General features: G+C 35.6%; 1 protein-coding gene across 3 annotated transcripts in view; it reads right to left on the reverse strand.

The window, feature by feature from the left end:
• Positions 1 to 3005: 3005 nt before the first annotated feature.
• Positions 3006 to 21323, reverse strand: part of LOC132148917 (parvalbumin-7-like) — a 41127-nt gene continuing 22809 nt past the window's right edge. For 2 of the 3 annotated variants that reach the window (XM_059557714.1, XM_059557713.1), the window contains exons 2-5: positions 5257 to 5319; positions 4141 to 4273; positions 3902 to 4011; positions 3006 to 3453 (exon numbers count right to left, since the gene is read on the reverse strand). In XM_059557714.1, the coding sequence (XP_059413697.1) occupies positions 3428 to 3453; positions 3902 to 4011; positions 4141 to 4273; positions 5257 to 5319 (332 nt within the window). In that variant the 3' untranslated portion in view covers positions 3006 to 3427. Of the gene's footprint in view, positions 3454 to 3901; positions 4012 to 4140; positions 4274 to 5256; positions 5320 to 13297; positions 13518 to 21323 lie in introns of those variants that run through there. The other variant, XM_059557716.1, reaches the window with a different exon arrangement.

Genomic DNA, 21323 nt, shown 5'->3' on the forward strand with positions numbered 1-21323 from the left:
TGTTACGTAATTTAATTACAAAATTATTGTAACTGTAATTAGTTACAGTTACTACGAAAAAATGAGTAATTAAATTACAGTTACTTATGAAATTTTTAACGATTACAAAGGGGATTACATTTGAATATTTACACACATCCACATACAGATTTAACTGATTTCTTTCCCAAATTGCACTGACTATTCTGAGACATACCGCCCTAATAATTTCCGGGATGCGGAAATACAGTCTGCTTCCTAGAATCCAGTCATAAAAACGGAATACCTAACGCGGACGGATGCCACATTTTGGATGACTAAATCAAAAGTAGGTCAGTACACTTGAATCAAAACATGACATCGACTAGTGTCTGTGAATATTAAGCCCCAAAAATGCAATATATGACCCGCACATTCTGCGTGTCTGTGGAAATCAGGCGTGGACTGGACATCGAGAGAACCGGGACAATTCCCGGTTGCCTGGCAGCTGATTTTGCCCCACTATTTAATATCATTATTGTATAATTGCCTGCCGAATGTACTAAAGCGATCATTTGCGAATCCGCCATTTGATAATTAAATCTCTAATAAATCATGAATTGTTAGTAATGACTCGCGCGCTCTCCGCGCCTCCGCCAAACGGTTTGGATCAGACTCAGAGTAATCAATGCGAGAGAGAGAGAGAGAGAGAGAGAGAGAGAGAGAGTTTCATCTGTAAAGATGCTTTTTTGTCTTTGTTTTTTTATTTATTTAATCAAGCAGCAGCACGTTGCTCATCAGACATCACTCAAAATACTATATAAAGGACATCGTTATTATCTGTTGTGATGTTACAGTAGTAATTTAGCTGAAAAAAATTCAGATTTTTTTAATAGGTTTAGGGGGAGCTACGACAGACAACAACACAACCCTTACGAAAATTTACATTTTAATATTTAATTATAAATCCAGAGAAAATGGTTACTATTGTTGAACTGTGATAACCAAAAATGTAAAATTATTTTACAAATGTATTTATTTAAAAATAAATACAAATCCATTTGCAAAAAAAAAAAAAAAAATTAAACAAGGTTATTTTACTTTTATATAGGCTAATAAAAGCAAGGTTAATTTTTGTAAGGGAAAAACATGACTCGTGTACAGTATTAGGATTTTTCTATAAAGATATTGTAGTATTGTAGAGTATTGTATTGTAAAGTATAGTTTTGTTCAATCTTGAGTATTAAAGTCATGAGAGAGATGGATAAAGGGGCAAAATAAAGAAACTGAAGAGAAAAATGAAAGTGAAGGTGCAGTTCAGGAAAGAACTTTTAATTATTTTGCATGTCCCCAAATTAAAGATTTAAAATAGATAAAAAATAGTTTTGTCCATGAATTTGTTTGTATGAGTTTGAATTTTCCAGTCTGAATTTTTTCCCAGTCTGCCCCTCCTGTAAATTAATGGCAAAGACATGGTTTCATTTACTACACACAGGCCTACTGAAGCTCGCAGTGTCTTTAACCTCTGCCATCTCAGTATAGGAGTTCACGAGCACATAAACATAATTTCTAGAACTGCTCTGTGTCACTTCATGAGCATTTTACTTATTTTGAGAAAACTATCATCATATACAGAGACAGCAGTTTCAAAAAAACACCAATGTTTCAGGAGTTTAGTACACAGAATACGTCACATGCTTATTAGATAACTGTATTTAAGTTGATGTATATGCTTTTATTTATTATTCTTTAATTTTCACAAATTTAGAAAAGTAATCAAAAAGTACTCAAAAGTAATTAGTTACATTACTTTAATAAAGTAATTGAAAAAGTTACACTACTATTACATTTTAAACAGGGTAACTTGTAATCTGTAACCTATTACATTTCCAAAGTAACCTTCCCAACACTGTCCATACTGCACTTGTGATCTATATGATAAATCTTCATTCACTGCTACGAATTGATGGCGGTCATATAAGTACGATTTAAACCATGCTAATGTTCTTCCATTAATGCCAACAAAGTGTTCAAGTCTATGCAAAAGAATGTTGTGGTCAATTGTGTCAAACGCAGCACTAAGATCCAATAAAACTAATAGAGAGATACACCCACGATCAGATGATAAGAGTAGATCATTTGTAACTCTAAGGAGAGCAGTCTCAGTACTATGATACGGTCTAAATCCTGACTGGAAATCCTCACATATACCTTTTTTCTCTAAGAAGGAATATAATTGTGAGGATACCACCTTTTCTAGTATCTTGGACAGAAAAGGGAGATTCGAGATTGGTCTATAATTAACTAGTTCTTCGGGGTCAAGTTGTGGTTTTTTGATGAGAGGCTTAATAACAGCCAGTTTGAAGGTTTTGGAGACATATCCTAATGACAATGAGGAATTAATAATAGTCAGAAGAGGATCTATGACTTCAGGAACCACCTCTTTTAGGAGCTTAGATGGTATAGGGTCTAACATACATGTTGTTGGTTTAGATGATTTAACAAGTTTATACAATTCTTCCTCTCCTATAATAGAAAATGAGTGGAACTGTTTCTCAGGGGGTTGTGTGTCAGATGTCAGGATTGTGCAGCATTCAGAATTTAAATTGAGAATGACTTTTAAATTCTAATTACATTCCTGAATTAGAATTGAGATTGAAATTTGAATGAGGAAGTAAAATTAAAAATGAACTGAAATATAAAGAAATTCATATAACTGTCATTATAGATAGATAGACAGATAGATAGATAGATAGATAGATAGATAGATAGATAGATAGATAGATAGATAAATAGACAGATAGATAGATAGATAGATTTCACTGAATTACAATTTATTAAATTCCTCTTAATCCTACCATTCAAATTCCAATTCAATTTACGGTGGGGTGTGGCCAATTCCATTTAAATACACCCATGAACACACATGAATTAAAAGAGAAAATGATGTAATTCAGAATTTTGCAACCCTGTCAGGACATACTGTACTTCCACCTAATTCTAAAAAAAAGAGAGAGAACACAAACAGATTGATTACACACTGGAACTCTTGAGGCATTGTCTCTTTATTTAGTTTTCTTTCACAACTTGACCTATTTCTTCTTTTGGTGTGTTTTACAATGGCTTGTTACTGGAGAGATGGAGAGAGTTTCGGGGGGGTGAAGATAAAGACAGACGAAGAACAGTGGATGATGGAGAATACATTGTTTTCTTTTCTAATATATCTACATATTGCCGGCATGAAGTAAAGGTCTCTTGATCCACACACTAGCAGAAACACTCACTTTTGTATAAAAAGAAAAATAAATAGCATGAAGGTCAGTTTGTGTGTCGGGAAGTGTTCAGGATGGGGCGTGCAAGCGTGTGAGGGTGTGTGTAAGTGAGTGTGTGTGTCTGTGCTTCAGGGGCGTTACGCTGAGGTCAAGGTCAAGGGGTCATGAGGTATGAACAGGCCAAGAATTTGAGCCACTTATTCGCGAACCAAAGCAGCAAACTCTGAAACAGGAAGAGAAAGAGATTATTAGCATTTCTTTGACAAAAAAGTGCATAATATGGGTTAGTATAAGCATCATATTTATAAGGGCTCCAGACTGCAACTAAAATTTTGTAAAGTGCAATAAATAAAAATAAATAAATGAATAAATAATTAAATGCTACAGTAATTTAAAATGTAATCAGTTTTGAAAACTTTGGGTGCATCCATATACAGTTTTGTGATATACCAGAATAAGAGTCATGGTGTCTGATTCAAATGATGAATAATGAAAAAGTTCTTCATTCGTTCTTCAAGTCATTCTGAAAGATTCATACTAGTACTTTTTTATATTTTAAAAAGAAAGTGTTTTCATATCTTAGCACTTATCAAAAGAATAAAATAAATAAATAAATAAATAAAATAGATGCATGACACCATTGGTGTTAGGGTATGTTACTTTCATTTTACCTTCTGCTCCAATCTTTCCATCTCCATCTTTGTCCGCAGCCTGCAGGAATGCTTTGGTCTCCTTATCAGTCAGGTCTCTCCCATCTGGAGCAAAATGCTTCAAAACACACCTGCACAGAGGAAACAAAGTGAGTCTTTCAAATGTATTATGTGCCCGCCCTTAACTTTGAGAGTTTCAATGACTAATTTTACTGGTAACAAGCTTGTTTGCTTGTACTGTAGAAATGGTGTAATCTTACTTAAGTTCCTCTTCCTCTATAAAGCCGCTGTTGTCTGCATCCAGGATGTGGAAAGCCTTCTTCACATCATCAGCTGACTTCACCTTCAGTCCGACCATCTCAAAAAAACTCTTGTGGTCGAATGAGTCGACAGCTACAAGGCCACAAAAAGAGAGAGAATGAATGATGTTTTGTCCAGAAACTAGGAAATGTTTACATGGAATTGTGTCATCATTTCCTCACCCTCATATAATTCCAAACCTGTATGCCTTTCTTTTGTTGAACACAAAAGGTGAATTTTCTCTTGATATAATGAAAGTTAATAGAGTTTGGGACTGTCAAGCTTCAAACAGAACAAAAACAAGCACCATAAATCTATCATAACCTATTACTATACTATAATAATACTATACTATTTGTGCAATATGTGTTTTGAAGTCATATAATAGTAAACAGACTGAATGAACAGACTTATGGTTTGGATTCCTTAAAACCTGCCCTCTGCGTTGGCTCTCAAATCAAATATGTTGCATTAGCCAGGTATGACTGGAAGATTTCAGTAAAATTGCATGAGTCATGTGAACTACTTTTATGGAGCTTCTTTGTCATTTTTTAGTTTAATAGCCACAGTCCCCATAACCATAAATTATAATAAAAAGAACCAGGATATTAAATACTATTTTGGCTTCCAACAATTGTAAAAACAAGATAAAAAAGATAAAACAATTATTGTGCTGCTTTCCAATTTGCAAAGATGCTCTGGTTTGTCATTTACATTATAAATCCAGACAAAGTGGTGTACTTTAGCCCTTCCCTAAATGTTTAGTAGTTTTTAGCAGGTTATATATATATATATATATATATACACATTTCTTTTTTAATTCATTTTTATATACACACACACACACACACACACACACACACATATATATATATATATATATATATATATATATATATGAATATATGTGAGAAATGCTCTCTGTGTAAACACTCTATAAAAAAGGTGGTTTTACAAAAATTGACACTTATATTTACATCAGTTATAAAGATTATTCTTTCTGCATACTATTTGTTTTTCAGTTTTTCAAACCATATTTTAGAGTAAGAGTATTCAGGATGGCAGGTCACAATCACCTTTAAATACAACCAGGGCTTTCTTAATGTCATCAGGGTTGAGGATGCTGTTCATCGCCATTTCTACAACAGCAAAAAAAGACACAAACAGAGAAAGAGAAAGAAAATCAGCATTTATATACTGTATTGTCAAAAAGCAAATGCAATGTGAAACTATGCAGCTGACCAGCACAAGATCATAAAGAGAAGGAACTGATAAAAGTCCTTCAAGAAGACATAAATTATGAACTTGTGTTGAGAGGTAAGGGAATGCCAAACACCTGACGTGTATGTGATGTGTGTATGTGATTCTTTTACTCCGGTCCAACTCTAGATCAGAGGGGAAAACATACTGAAGGCTTCTATATCTGCCTTCACATCCTGCCAAACAGAGACTCCAGTGTCCACAATCCTTCAGTGATTTCAAAGGATGAAATTAGCATCCGACTGCCAGAGATATTACAACTATCAGGCGTATTCTGATTTTAAACTGTCATCCAGACATTCAGACACTCTCAGAGAGCCCAAAGTCAGAGATCAGGATCAAAAATAACTTTAGCTGGAAATATGTTTTTAATCAGCACATATTCACTGAACGCATCCTCAGCAAATGACCCACAGGTTTAAACTTTGATAGTAAACTAATAGACTGTACTTCTCAGTTTTTTAAAAGTTCTTAAAGGGACACTTCATCCAAAGATGAACATTTTGTCATCTCATAAAGTCATATTTGGTACAAATATTAAATATTAATATTCAATTAATAAATAAATATAAATAACAAATAAATATCATATTTGTTAAGATTCTTTTTTAAGGTGTTTCTGTCATGGTTGAAGATTGACTACCCTTGCTCACCATATACTTTCTTTGTACTGTAGGGGAGAGCGGGGTAAGTTTTCACATGGGTAAGTTGTCACACTGTTCATAACTCCAAAACTTGAGGCTCTATCTCAAAAATCAAATAGCCACTTTGTGTGACTTCTTCTTCTATAGACAATTTCCTGTTCAAATGTGGTCAAGATCTCTCTAATCTGAGTTTAGCTCAATTTTCTTATTTTTTGGCTTAAAGAGTAAAAAAAATTGCACTCTACATTTTATGCAATACAACTTTGTTAGGTATGAATGTTAAAAATTATTATTTTGCACAAAATAGAGGAGACAATAACGTCTTTTGATACTTTAGCTGACGTGCTATTATTGAGCAAACCTTGAGATTTAGCCTACTTTAGCACTTTAATTTTAGCACACAAGTCAGTTTGGGGCAAGTTGTCTCAATGACTTTGGGGCAAGTCGTCACATGTGACAACTTGCCCTAGTACAAAAAAACACATAGAACATGCTCAAAAAACATTGAGATGTATTTCTGGAAACTGGTTTTGCACCATCCTATGTCACAGATCGACCTATTCAGAACCCTGCACTGCCAGGCCCCAGCAGCAAATCTGTTCTGTCTAGCATGCCCAGTTATGCTTCTGCTATCACCAGCTCACCCTTACCCAGCAATGCTATTGCTGACAGCCAGTGTTGGGAAAGTTCACTTTCTACATGAACTAGTTCAAAGTTCAATTCACAAATTTTAAAATGAACTAGTTCAGTTCATAGTTCGAACTACAAAATATTGAACTAAGTTCACTAAGTTCCAAAAATGAACTTGTTCATAGTTCTTTTTTTCCATATGTTGCTGCGAGCTATTATTTTTCAAAATTATTGCCACAGCCCATATAGAATCACAGACAGCAATTATTTTATCAGTTTTAACAATGAAGCTATGCGTCAGTTTTCATCTTTATTTCTAATTTTGAATCCTTATCCAACCAGGGTTTACATTAGCATTGAGGGGACAGCATTTCCCCATTGTTGCTTTAATGCTTTGTCTCCCATTCTCACCGACCTTGTCATAAACATCATAAAATTCTTTTAAATGATCATACGCCTTCTTGCTACATGCTGCTGTCGCCTCCATGCTTTTTTTTTTTTTTTTTTCTTTTTTGATGACGTGTCACGCATTCGGCGGTGTGAAACTGGTGGTGTTGCCAGATTGGGTGTTTTTCCGCTACATATTAAGACCCGTTTACGGTGTGTTTTAGCCGGGTTTTCGCCTGGAAGGCTCTATAGAAATCTGGCACCCTATTGAACGAAGTTAACCTGAGAGAGCGTGCCGTTCACAGACACCAGAATGAACGAGTTCACAGTAACGTTCATCAGGCAGTAATACAGCACGTTCAGTTCACGTTCGCCCAAAATATGAACAAGTTCATGAACTATCGTTCAATGAACGCGTTCAGGCACAACACTGCTGACAGTGGACTACCAACTCCAGAGCAATTCTTAGAAATAGAAAAGCTACTAGAAGTAGAAAAGAATACCGCTGAATCTAGCTAAAAGCGGTTTCAAAATTGTTGTATGTGAGTCAAAATCTGGACCTACTAAAAACGAGGCAGTTAAAAGAAGAAAAATAATAGAAGAGTCATCATCAGATGATGAAGAGTGCTTCTGCCTCGACTTTGTGGAGCCATTTTCAAACATTCTTCCAAAAGAGACCTGGGTAAAATGTGTAAAAATCAACAAATGGGCCCATGATGCTTGCACTTCAGTCAAGGCAATTTAGGTGTGCCAGAATTGTGACTCTGAAGATGAGTCTGATTAGTCAGATACAGGGAATCTGTTTTGTTCAGAGGTTAAACATATTAAGTTAAGTGAGTTATCCACAGTATTTCATTCAGTTATCATGGATCTATGTGCAAGCCAGAGAATGTTTGAGTTTAGAGTTCAAAGTAGAGTGGTCTTGCCACTTAAACGTGTTTTGATTGAAATGTGTATTGTTTGGATTGAAATAATTTTTTTTTCCAAATTCTCTAGGCATGTTTTTTTTTACATTTCCAGTTCTGGTTGAAATTTAAAGTTAAAATCAATAATAAGAATTAAATAGTTTTGTTCTTATTTTTAGATAGTCTAGTGTGACAACTGACCTGCCGATGGGGCAAGTTGTCACAAGTGCACATTCTCTATTCAACAGTCTACAACTCCGTAATGATATAAGATATGAAAATGTAATGAAAACAACATATGTGCCCAAGACTTCATTCTTTCATTTGGTATGACATTTATATCATTGTGATGTACGGTGCTCATTAAATGTTAGACAGTTTGAAAAGTGTGACAACTTACCCCGCTCTCCCCTATGGAAAAAAAAAAAAAACATTGTGGCCCTCCTGCTAGTGCTATTTTATTATCACTGATATGACTTGGCTGTTGTTATTGAGTTGTTACTATTTGGAAGTCTACCGGAAGTTGAGTTAGGTCCACAAAAGCGCGCATGCGCAGTAACATTTGTTTATGTTGTTGCCGTTTGAAACCGTCTATACTATTACAGTTTTATTGAATGTTTTATGAATTACATTTGATATTTTCTTCACTTTAATTGCAGTTGAAGTTGTAGTAATTTGGTTTGGGTTTTGTCATTTAAAAAAAATGATTATATAGTATTTATTATGTTTTATTTATTTAGTATTAGTTATTTTAATACTTAAACTAAACAATGCCATTGCATTAAGAATAAAATAATCTTAAGTTTATATATTTATTAAATTGTATATATTTATTTAATTTAATTTATATATTTAGTGTATTTAAATTTAGTTTTATTTCAACTAACAAAATGTTTTTTTTTATAGTTTTACTAAAGTTTTAATTTTAGATGGGGTTTACTTATACTTTTAATTAACAATGATAACCTTCTTTTGTGGTCTACAGAAAAAAACGAAAGCCATAAGTGGTTTGGAGAGACGTGAGGCTGAGTAAATGATAACAGAACTATCCCTTTAAAACGGATGATAATTTCCACATAAGTCATGGTCAGATTGGTGTAATCATTCTTCTTAAAAAACTTTTCCTAAAAGGTTTTTTTAGCAGTCTTCTTGGCTTCCTTCTACTGGTTTACCTTAACTGATCTGCCCACAGTTAAAAACTCATCATTGTCCTTTTCCCCATACCCTGCAGTATGGGTAATGTGCAGGTGCACAGAGAAAGTACAGATTGTATTTTTCCTTTCAGCTGGCTCCTCGTTTCATTGATCTGGATCAGGTGGAGGTCAGGCAAAAACAAGTTTCAGCTATGCTGACTGGAAAGTAGCGCAGCTGCTGACTTTCCTCAATGACGTTTGGTAAATGCCAATGTGAAGGTTTAATGTGGACGCCAACTGAACTGGGAAGCCAAACAAGCAGCAATACTGTTTTCAGCATTGTAATAAGAAGAAATGTTTCTTGAGCAGGAAATCAGAATATCAGAATGATTTCTGGATGATCATGTGACACTGAAGACTGCCTTGCATTCAGCTTTGCGTCACAGGAATAAATTACACAAAAAAAAACACCATTTAAAAATAAAAAGTTATTTCACAATACCACTGTTTTTAAAAACAAAATGCAGCCTTGATGAGCATAAGAAACTTCTTTCAAAAAGGATCCCAAACTTTTGAACAGAAGTCTAGCGCTTCCACATTGTGCTCTGATTACATAACACTGGTGGGCTTTGTGTGGTGTGTATGAACCAACTCTAGCTCTGCTCGGACCAATTCAGAACCTGAGATCCAGATGAACAGGAAGAATACATGTGTCATTTAGATGACACTTTTATACAAAGCTACTTACCCTCCACATATTACCTCTCTGATGCAACCAGGGATATAAAATAACTTGTCCCCTATAATGCTGATACTTTATTGATCACTTTCTCAGGGTTTCTTTTCTCTAACCTTTTAGTTATCATACTAGATATTTAGAAAATAGACTTCACTTGGCCTCAACTATCCTTCACTGACACAAGACAGCATGTCTACTGAAATGAAATCTAATAATAAGATGCTCTGTTCTGAGAATACTAAAAGAAGAACTGAAAGCACACAAGCACATTCAGAATTGGTTCCTTTTCCACAGGAAGTAGAATTGGAATTAGAAAAACGAAGCAAAAAATACCAGATCTACAAGACACAGTAACTTACTTTAAATACCTAGCGGCAACCTCCCGCTCTCTGTCGTGAAGCCAACAAGGAAGTGTCTAAACCTGTAATCGACTGGCCGCTGGAGGCTGGCTCCAAAAGGGAGTCAATCCCATAAACTCCCCATATTAAAATACCCAACTTTACAGCAGGAAAAAAACATGTTTACAGCCTGGTGCAAAAGAGTGCTTGTGTGTTTGTGAGCATTGACAGCGCGTGAAAGGAGAGATGGCGAGGAGGTGTATTTTTAGTTGTTGCACTCACGAAATACTTTTCCCATTCCCTAAAATTCCCTCGTTACGGTCCAGATGGCTCGATTATTTACATTTTGAGGAAGGAGGGATAACAGAGAGGTCAAGGATGTGCTTGATGTGCTTAAAAATTGGACAGAACACGAAATGGGGTTTGTGAGATATCTGTCATTAACAACTTTTCTAGATCCAATCAGGTGCTAGTTGGAAAATAAAGCCACGCCCACTATTTTTCCTCATTTAGTATTCCGTTTCTCTAGGAAATATGTCACAACACTGGAGAAAAGTCGTTTGCAACTTCCGGTTCACGCGGACTTTAAGCCTTAAAGGGATAGTTCACCCAAAAATCAAAATTATGTAATTAATGACTCACCCTCATGACGTTCCAAACCCGTGAGACCTCCCTTTATCTTCGGAACACAGTTTAAGATATTTTAGATTTAGTCCGAGAGCTCTAAGTCCTTCCATTAAAACTGTGTGTACGGTATACTGTCCATGTCCAGAAAGGTAAGAAAAACATCTTCAAAGTAGTCCATGTGACATCAGAGGGTCAGTTAGAATTTTTTGAAGCATCGAAGCTGTTAACTTTTTTAATGTGGCTGACACTCCCTCTGAGTTCAAACAAACCAATATCCTGGGGTAATTAATTTCAGTCTTTTTTTCTTTTTCTGGCTCGGCTCGGTGTTCATCTTCAGTTCTCTCTTCACAGAAGTTCAGTCAGTGTACTGTTTGAGTAAATGAATTGCTCCGGGATATTGGTTTGTTTGAACTCAGAGGGAGAGTCAGCCACGTTAAAAAAGTTAACAGCTTAAGTCATTTGTGGATTAATGCGTATTGGAGATGCGAACCGCTATTTTTGGACCAAAATCTATTTTCGATGCTTCAAAAAATTCTAACTGACCCTCTGATGTCACATGGACTACTTTGATGATGTTTGTATTACCTTTCTGGACATGGACAGTAGACCGTACACAGAGTTTCAATGGAGACGCTGAGAGCTCTCGGAATAAATCTAAAATATCTTAAACTGTATTCCGAAGATTAACGGAGGTCTTACGGGTTTGGAAAGACATGAGGGTCAGTTAATGACATAATTTTGATTTTTGGGTGAAATATCCCTTTAAAGTTCTGCATAATTAAGGGCGTGGCCACTTGAGTGACAGGTGGATTGCCGCTGCTGTCACTGCTGTCAAACTAGGTGGGCGTGGCTTCAGCAACCAGCTCCCGCCTTTTTTGCCCATTTTCGATTGTCCGGGAGAGTCGCACGGTGAGGCGCTGCCAAGATGGCGACGGTTTGCTCTGCACACTTTGAGCTTCAAAAACTTCAGGACTCTACGGGTGACATCACGGACACAACGTCCATGTTTTTATACAGTCTATGGTAAATACACACACATAAGCGAATACCGTGAAGCAGTGATGTTTCTCATTCTCTTTTGCAAGAACGGACTGACTCTGACTCCATTTGCATTAAACCCAGCAGATTAGATTAGGCTACTTTCTGCAAACTGAGCAGAATGTTAAACCTGTTCCTTTCTCCTACAGAAAATGATTTCCTCACTCTTATTCTCTTGGTCGGCGTTACGTCACAAATCATGTGACCTGCATAGCAACAAGCCGCCGCCGTGTTTGAAGGGTAAAACAAACCGAAGGCAATCAAGGCAAAGCCCGAGGAAAATCAAAAAGGTATCTATTCACAGAAGTTTTGTTGTGGATTATGTCAGTTATGGATACTAACGGACTACTTTGTATTAATGATGAATGATATCTGTGTATGTGAATGTATGTCTGTGGTGAGAAGTGAAGTGAATGTAATAATAAAACACTCATGTAAAGCTCTTTGTGACTAACGTTAACTAACGTTACATGTATGTGAAAGGCGCTAGCAGCTATACAAATACAGATCTTCTTTCTTCTATTACAGAATATCTTATCAATATATAGAAAGTCTACTTGCGCCTGCATTGACCAGGTACCACAGAAAGCTGTCGCTTGTAGGTTTAACGTTATAATCTTGTCCCTATCGACATCCAGCCGAGTCCTGGGAGAACAACCCAAAGGCATGACCCAGGCTAGAGTATCCAGACATATACAATTACCTCATCAAATCCCCTGGTATGAACACCATGTGTACATACCATGTGTCCTACACTTGCAGTCATGTTTAAATACCCATCAAGCATCGATTACATTAACTATGTTCATTTAGAAAAAAATATATATATATGTTTATTCAAAAGCACTGTGTTACACAATGGCTGTAATGAGCTCAGTCTGTCAGTGGCACAGCTTGTACAGTGTCAGTGAGGGACACAGTTTTTTCAAAAAAGCAAAAATAGACTAACTGCAGAAACGTATCTTATTCCCCACACAACTAGTGCATTTCATTGTTGCTTATCAGTCTGGCTCAGTTGCCTTGCTAGGTATCATATAAAATGAGAGGTCACTCCTCTTTACGCTGTTGTTTGTGCAACTAACAACACAACAGTTTTTAGGCATGATTCTCGGCAGTTTTCTCGACAGCTCTGCGCTCGTTTGTCTTCCGCTTCGTGTTGCTTAATGGCGAGCGCTTGTTTGTTTTACCCTTCGCCGCGGTTGCTATGCGCGCGCAGTGCATTATGGGAGTAAAAGTCCCGGATGTCCGACCTCGAGAATAACCCTGACAGAGACTGTCTGTGAGAACGGCCATTAGGCAGTATTCAGTATTCAGAAATAAATATGCGAATAGTCAGACGCTTATATCAAATTAAAGTACGATAAATAAGTAAATTAATAAAGATTTCCCTCTGAAATGTGATAATTTTTTACTAACCTTTGGGAGCAAACGAGACAGAAGAGTTGTTTTTTAGTCAATAAGTTCACTGTGTTGTCTGAAGATGCGCTGCAGTCGTCATGGCAACTCTCAAACTCCCAACTGTCATTCTGATTTTTTTTTTTTAAATGCAGCTTAATTCCCTTCAGAAAGCGTTAAAAAAAAAAATGCGCTAACTTATGTAAATATGTTCAGATCGCTCATTTGCGTACCGAGATTGTTGACAGCTGTTAATGTGCAATCACTGTTTTAGATCGACTAACTGTAATACTGTATAAGATTTCCAGCGGTTTCAGAAATGTAAAAATTATATTTCATTCCTCGCATCACTGTGCTAAACTCGCCAAAACAAAAGCTTGCTGATTATAGGTTTGAAAAAGATGATTTTGTAAAATAAAATAAAAAATAAAGTTGATATTGGAATTGTATTTTTAAGTATACTATAAAATATTTTTTTTTATTGTATACTCTATTTTTTAAATATAATAGCTAGTATTATCACAGATTATTTTGTTTATTATTTTATTTTATTAAAATACTAAATAAATAAATGCAATAATACTGTTATCACTATTAATCATTATTTTGCTTTTATAGTTATATTTAATGAATCACTGAATCCAATGAATCATACTATGTGCAGTGTGAGTACAAAACCAAATCTCTCATGAGAAACAGACCGAAAAACTTATATACACCCCTGATTATAACACATTAAAGTAATACAAAACATATATAATGAATGTAAATTTTAATACACACATAAATAATAAATTATATACATCATAGACAAATAATATCATATTCTTGTGACCATAATTCAGTGTGGGGGATCACACAAAGGTTTTGCTGACAGACTTAATCCTGTATGTGAATATGGACCTTAGACGAGGAGTTACTTACTTACTTGAAGTTACTTAGGCGACTTGAAAATATCCCAGTTCCTCTTTTTTTTGTCTTTACAGGGCTTCGCCACATCTGTTTTAACAATAAAATACTGTCCTTCCTCAGGCCTGGATTACTGTGCCTTTACACCTAATTAAACCACGCTGTTTATTGTTAATCTCTCTTCTCTATACAAACTTGCTCTCTTATATCTGATTTTATTTTCTAATTGTCATTGGCCCTCTTTGATATCTCTCTTCACTCTCCCATCAGTCTCTTGATAAGCATCTCTCTTTAATGATCCCATTCTTTGTTTCCATCCTCATCCATTCTTCTTCACCCTCTTCTTAACAAATGAAGTCACTCATTTGACAAAAAAAGTACCTTGGAGAGTAATGTTTTGCCCTATAAGGGTCTAAAAGCTTTAATTAAAAACTATGTGATACTGCATTTGCTAGTTCTATATCTCAGAGGGATGGTGCTACAAGCCAGAAGATTATTTCTTCTTTGTGTCTTGCATGTCGAACGCTATTTGTTTCCCTGAAGGCGCTGTTCTTCTTTAAGGCTTCCCCTTTTCTCCCACCTCAAAGTCTCCAATTCCCCTTCCTTAGGGCTAATTTTATCTCGCTCCTCGTGGCTCAGCGAAACCCCGGGGCCCTGGAGAATCATCTCTAATCCTGCAGCATCACTAGGCGTAACTGTCAACGCTAATGAGCCCCGCTGGCAGCAGGGCCAGGGAATGTCCAGACTGCGGGAGATGGAGATGAAAGAGCGCTGGAGAGAGAGGAATCGGCAATGACAGCCACTGCAACAGCTGCCATGTGGAGAGCTGCCCTTAATGCCCTGATCTCAAAAACATTTGACCTCCAAACGGCAGGTTTAGGTCACTCTAGCACTTATAAACATACAGTACATTTGCAGGGCAACTACTGCAGAGTATTTAGTGAATTGTCACGTATCATAAGAGCATGTGTTGGAGAAGTTATACTTTGAAACTACAGCTCCCAATCTAACAGCCACTCATAAACTAAAGCAGATCCGTTCATCTCCATTTGTCAGTATCCAAATTTGTCATTCCAAACCTGTATAATTTCTTTTCTCTAGAACACTCAAACGGGTCCAATGTTGTTTGGACCTAAATGTTCTCCAAAATAAACTTGAAGGTGAAATGTTCATTTTCAACCATGCAAAATATCTAAATACTTTGATTTGAATAATAATTATTAAATATAATCTACAAGAGATATGATTTACAATTACAGTAAATATACCTGGCACAAAAACATCACAGATCTCAATTAAGGCTCAACTGGTGCCAGCAACAAAAATACAGTACAACCATAATAAAATGTATATGAAAGCACTATAAGATGTTCTGGATAAAAAAAAAATGAATACATATGAAATAAACAATTCCTTCTACAGCGCTAATTGTTGGAAAAATTAGCTTGTTAGGAGAAAAGCTATAACAGCTGAGTTACAGAGTTACTGTCATGATACTGAAAAATGTAGTTCTGTTGGTTAAAAATAAATAAATAAACGCCATCTTCAGGTTTTATAACAATTAAGTTACACTATGGAATTCATTCTTTACATGCCTACCTATGTTGATATAAAACCAAAACAAAATTATTAAAATTATTTTTGGTAATTGAAATAAACATTATTATATTATATTATATTATATTATATTATATTATATTATATTATATTATATTATATTATATTATATTATATTATATTATATTATATTATATTTAATAAAATAGAGATGAGCAAAAATAAAATAATAAAATAAATCTAAATAAAATCCAAAAGTGGTGAATATTTTTAATCGTATCCAAATACGGTATATATATATATATATATATATATATATATATATATAATTTTTTTACAGTGCACTGTGATAATCTCTTGAAAATGATTGTTTTACTGCACAATACATTTTTTTTTTACATTGGGTGAGACTATGAAATGGGAAATGATGACTCCCTGGGCAGTCTGGTGACTACTGAACTGGGCAGCAGATTGAAACACACCCATAGGCCTCACTAAAGACACAGGGGAGGAGAAGTGCATGTCTTGAACAAGAGGAGGGAGGGTTGGAGAGACTTCAAAGGCACTGAGTGCGTGAGAAAGTGAGAAAGAGAGTCGGTCGCTGGAGAGGAACAGAGCGTGTAGAGAAGATGCTTTTCAAACAGCTGAGCTGCTGCTTTTTAGAGCCCTGATCTCACTCTGACAGCCTCTGATGTGCTGCACACTGAGACGCCAACAGACCAGACCAAACCAGATCAGGTCAGACAAGACAAGACCTGCTCATCTGAGCACAAACTGGCCTACTGATTAGCTAAGACTGGAGATGTCAAAAATACATGCATTGATTCCAAGCACCTATAAAAAGTGTAACAATACTGGTCTTTCTACAGTATTTGTATAATCTAAGGTCAAATGCAATTATTTATTTTATTTTTTTTGTCTTAAAAATGTCATAAACACAAAGGAAAAGCTTTGTTTTAAAATACTGGATTTAGTTTTACGTAGCCTGCCGCTGTAATGGTATTAATACCATTAAAAATTCAGTCAACAAACCTCACAAGAAAATGAGAAAACCACTGACTGCACGTCATTTAATTTCTTTATTACCGTTAACTTCAATAATTACTTGCAAACACTTGGAGCTAAGTTTATTTAATTGAAAAATAATCGAAGGCTACATGCCATAATTTGAATTTCATTTGGTTATATTTATATCATTTAATAATTAAATAAATGAGGCATTTAATAGCATATTGGATTCGCTGTGGTATCAAGAACCATGAAATGTAACTTGGCTTTGATTACAAACATTTTAGAAAGACCAACCAGGACTGGCAAAAACCAGACTTGATCTGACTATCAAATCAAGACTATCTGACTGGTCACTAAAGAACTGCATAATGTACACCGCAAGACAAATTAAAAAATATATATATATATGCTAAAAAAAAAAAAACTAAAAATTAAAAATGGCTTACACTACATTCAAAAGTGGGGCTTGTAAGATTTTTTTTCAAGATTTTGAAAAAAATATCTTATGCTCATTAAGGCTTAATTTGATTAAAAATAGTAAAAACAGAAAAACTGTGAAATGTTATTCTTATTTACAATCTAAAATAATGGTTTTCTATTAGAATATATTTTAAAAAGCAAAGCTGAATTTTCAGCACCATTACTCCAGGCTTCAGTGTCACATGTTCATTCAGAAATCATTCTAATATGCTGATTTACTTTATAATTTTTGCTGATTTTTATAATAATCAATATTTTTAAAATAGTTGTACTGCTTAAATGTTTGTGGAATTTTTTTTTACATTTAAAAAGTTTGATAGAACAGCATTTATTTCAAATAGATGATGTTTTTACTGTCACTTTTGATCAATTTAATGAATTAAAATATTTTACAGACCAGTAGATGAGGTGATCATGTGATTATGCTGTAATCAGGCTCACTGAAGAAAACAGAAACTAAAATACAACAAACTACTGGAACGTTCTGCATCCTCTTTCACACACAAGCAAAAACATGACATGGAGGGAATGGTTTATAACCGGATGCCTCTGGCAGCTTTGTAATGGGAATACAGTATTCAGTGACAGAAACACAGCCGCACATGCTTTTTATTCATACTGTTTTAGAGATCAGGAGAGGAAAAGAAAATTTCACTCCGCTTCATCAATAATGAACACACGGGAGAGAAGGAAGCACAAACTTCAACAACAAATAGCAGTGAAAATGTCGCTGGAGGCAAAAACACACATTTTCTAAACAAGTCAAGCAAGGTCAAGTTTGAAGACCTTTACAAACAAGTGTGACTTTTTAGAGTGAAACAGTACAAAGGTCAGCAGCGGTGCCAGACTCTTCTCTCTCTTTCTCTCAGAGGCATTTCTTTCTGGCTTTCTTTTAAAATTGATCGGCTGCTGTTTTGTTTTTTTTAAAGCTGGAGTACATATACTTCACGATGCCTTATGAATTTTTGATGCATCTACTTTGGGAGAATCAAGGTTTTTGGAACAGTATGAGAATTAGACAGCACAAACACAAAGCTCAATTACAGTGGCAGACAAATGGGAATGTAACACAAATCCCTAATTTAAAACATTGCACATGTATGCAACATTATCAAAACTGATAAGTATAGCTGTTTCATTAATAGTTAACCAATTCAACTGAAACAAGTTTAAAATTCTGGGAAGACTTTTGAGTGACAACTCAAATTAATAGTTAGTTGTAGACTTACCAATCAGCCATTACACGATTTTTCTATATTAGACAATATTTGTCTAATGTATACCACAATATTAATTCATTCTTTTTAAATTGTTGAAAAATATATATTTGCAACTTGTCAGTGTTCATAAAATGCTGGGAAATCACTTCACGTAACCTATACTGGCTGTCTGCTACATAGAAACCACTTTCTACTTTGAGGACTGTGACGAGTGGGGCGGGGCCGAGGGACATGGGAGCGAGGCCGGGGGAGTGATTGGAGATGAACTACACCTGTTCGTCCCACCGGTCTCGAGGCCCATGGAGGAGATGGAAGGATATAAAACTGGAGCGACGACAGTGAAGGACGAGAGAGGACCAGGCCTGGGCTTTTAGTTGTGTTTTGGTTTTTATTTTATGCGCACCAGTCGTCCGTGAGGGGCTGGTGCGCTGTTTTGTGTTTATTTTGTTATTAAAATGTTTTTGATTGTCCGCCGGTTCCCGCCTCCTTCTTCCGGATGAATATGAAGGTTTATATCGTTACAAGGACCTTGAAAGAAATGAAGTGAAGTGAAAAGTACGATATTTGTATTTCAAATGTAGTGAAATTAGTAGTGAAGTCATACATTTCCAGAAAAAAATAATAATCAAGTTAAGTACAGATTCTAAAAAGTGTACTTAAGTACAGTACTCAAGTAAATGTACTTTATTACTGCTCATCTCTGGAAGTAGGACCATAAAATGTTCAAGAAATCCAACCCCTCTTTTGATAGATCACCTAGATCACCTTAGTAACCCTATAACAATGGCCTACAACCCCCCAAGATTACCTTATTAAACCGGTAGCAATGGCTTAGCAACCACCGAAAACATCTTAAAGGTAGAGTAGGCACATCAGTAAAACAGTATTTTTTCTTTGTGTTATATTGCTTAAATAAAAAAAGCATGACAATTAAGATGATGTGGGAATGAGTCAAACATTGTAGGTCACAAGTAAGGAGACACACGCAATACTTCTTTCCAGGCTCTCGTGCTGAAGAGGGACGAACATGTTCCAGCTAACAATACTGTTCTCTCAGTCTAAAGCCTTGCACGCACAGGACGAAGACCATGAATGAGAAATTAGGAATGACACATCTTCTGCTGAGCCCAGAAGGAGAGTTTTTCATTACAACATGCTCAGTGATCCATCAATAAATAAAATAAAACAAAGCCGCATGTGAGCAAATACAAAGGGCACAGCAATCCGTTAGAGACAACAGCAGTGTGAGTCTATTAACACTCTGAATGGAGAGATGGAAACACAATATATTTGTAGCAATACAATCAGTTTAACCTTCTGGGTCTCAACGAAATGTCTTTCAATGTTAAGAGCATAAGAAACACATGACAAAATGAAAGGAATTAATAAATAAACAATAATTATACAAATGGGTCGTGCCTGCATTTAAAAGGCTTTTTCTTCTATTTCAAACCCCCCCTTTTTTTATTAAAACCATTTACATAAAAAATAAACTTTTTTTTGTGAAAAGAAAATAATCTTTGCATTAAAAACTTGCTTGAAATATTTATATTATATATTTACACACTCATTTTCAGTTTTTTGGGGTCGTTAAAATATTTGTACAATGTTTTTGACAGAAGTCTCTTATGCTCAACATAAATCTGGCCACTGCTGTTCCTACACCTTCTCACCCCAGACTCCATTTCCCAGAATCCCCTCACCAGGACTACCCCTGCATCCCAATGTTCAGACTATCCATCCTAAATAGTATGTGAGATTAGAATAATTGTGTCTTAAAGCATAGTATGTTGAAAAGAGTATGCCAAAAGTCCCCAGATGGTCTACTATTCCAGGTTGATTTTTGAAGTGTGGATCCGTGCACATTCTAATTGCTAATTTTATTTTATTTATTTAATGTTAACTGTGTTATATTTCATCTGCAACAGCAATGTACACTTTTAAAACATCCATTTGTTCACTTTTAAATGCAGATCATTATGCTGAAAATATGAGCAGAGTTCTCTGCATGAAGACCTGCGGCATGCAAATCTATTTGGTACTTCCTTCTCTCCGATATGGTAGGAAGTGAAATTAAATGTGAATGATGTTAAGTGTGACAAGATGATTAACAGGCCAATTTACAGTGAGAGGGTGTTTGTAAATATGTGACAGAGCATCCGTTAAAGACGCAACTGTATGATGTTATAGTATGTCCCAAAGCTTGCCTACTCTTCTACTACACACTCAAAAGTTAGAATTTTCATTTTTTCACCAAAAAAGTACATATACTTTAAGGGTGTAGTATAACGAGGCACATTGGGATGCAGCATATTTAAGCTGCACTCATATACACACTTCCGCAGAACCTGATTTTACCAAGTGAGACATGTTCCTGAGACAACATCTTTGTTGTCCCTGGAACAACATTGTGATTAACCAATCAGATTCGAAGAACCAGTTTATAGATTTTGTGAAGTTTACGCTTACAATCACTGTTAGGTGCTTGTACATCAGTGTCATTCATCTATCATTTCCTCTGATTTTAAGGATCACTCATGGTTAAGGTTAGGTTTAAGGCGTAGGGATATGGTCAAGAATACATTTTTTGAGTAAAATGTTGTTCCAGGGTCAACAAAATATGCTGACCTAGGAACACATCTAACTCAGCAATATCAGGACGCGCCACACTTCCGGTGCGTTCCAAACACAATAGGGTACTTTAATGGGTACAATAGAGTGAAAACAATTATGTCCACCATATTGAAGGGTCGTTCCAAACCGAAGTGCTCAAAACTGGCCACTTCAAAGGGCCCTTCAGAATGAAGATTCTGAAAGGGTACAACTGATGGACACTTGATCCCCCATGATCCTTTGCACAGAAAAGCTGT

Source organism: Carassius carassius, chromosome 9 (assembly GCF_963082965.1).
Source record: "Carassius carassius chromosome 9, fCarCar2.1, whole genome shotgun sequence".
NCBI classification, from domain to species: domain Eukaryota; kingdom Metazoa; phylum Chordata; class Actinopteri; order Cypriniformes; family Cyprinidae; genus Carassius; species Carassius carassius.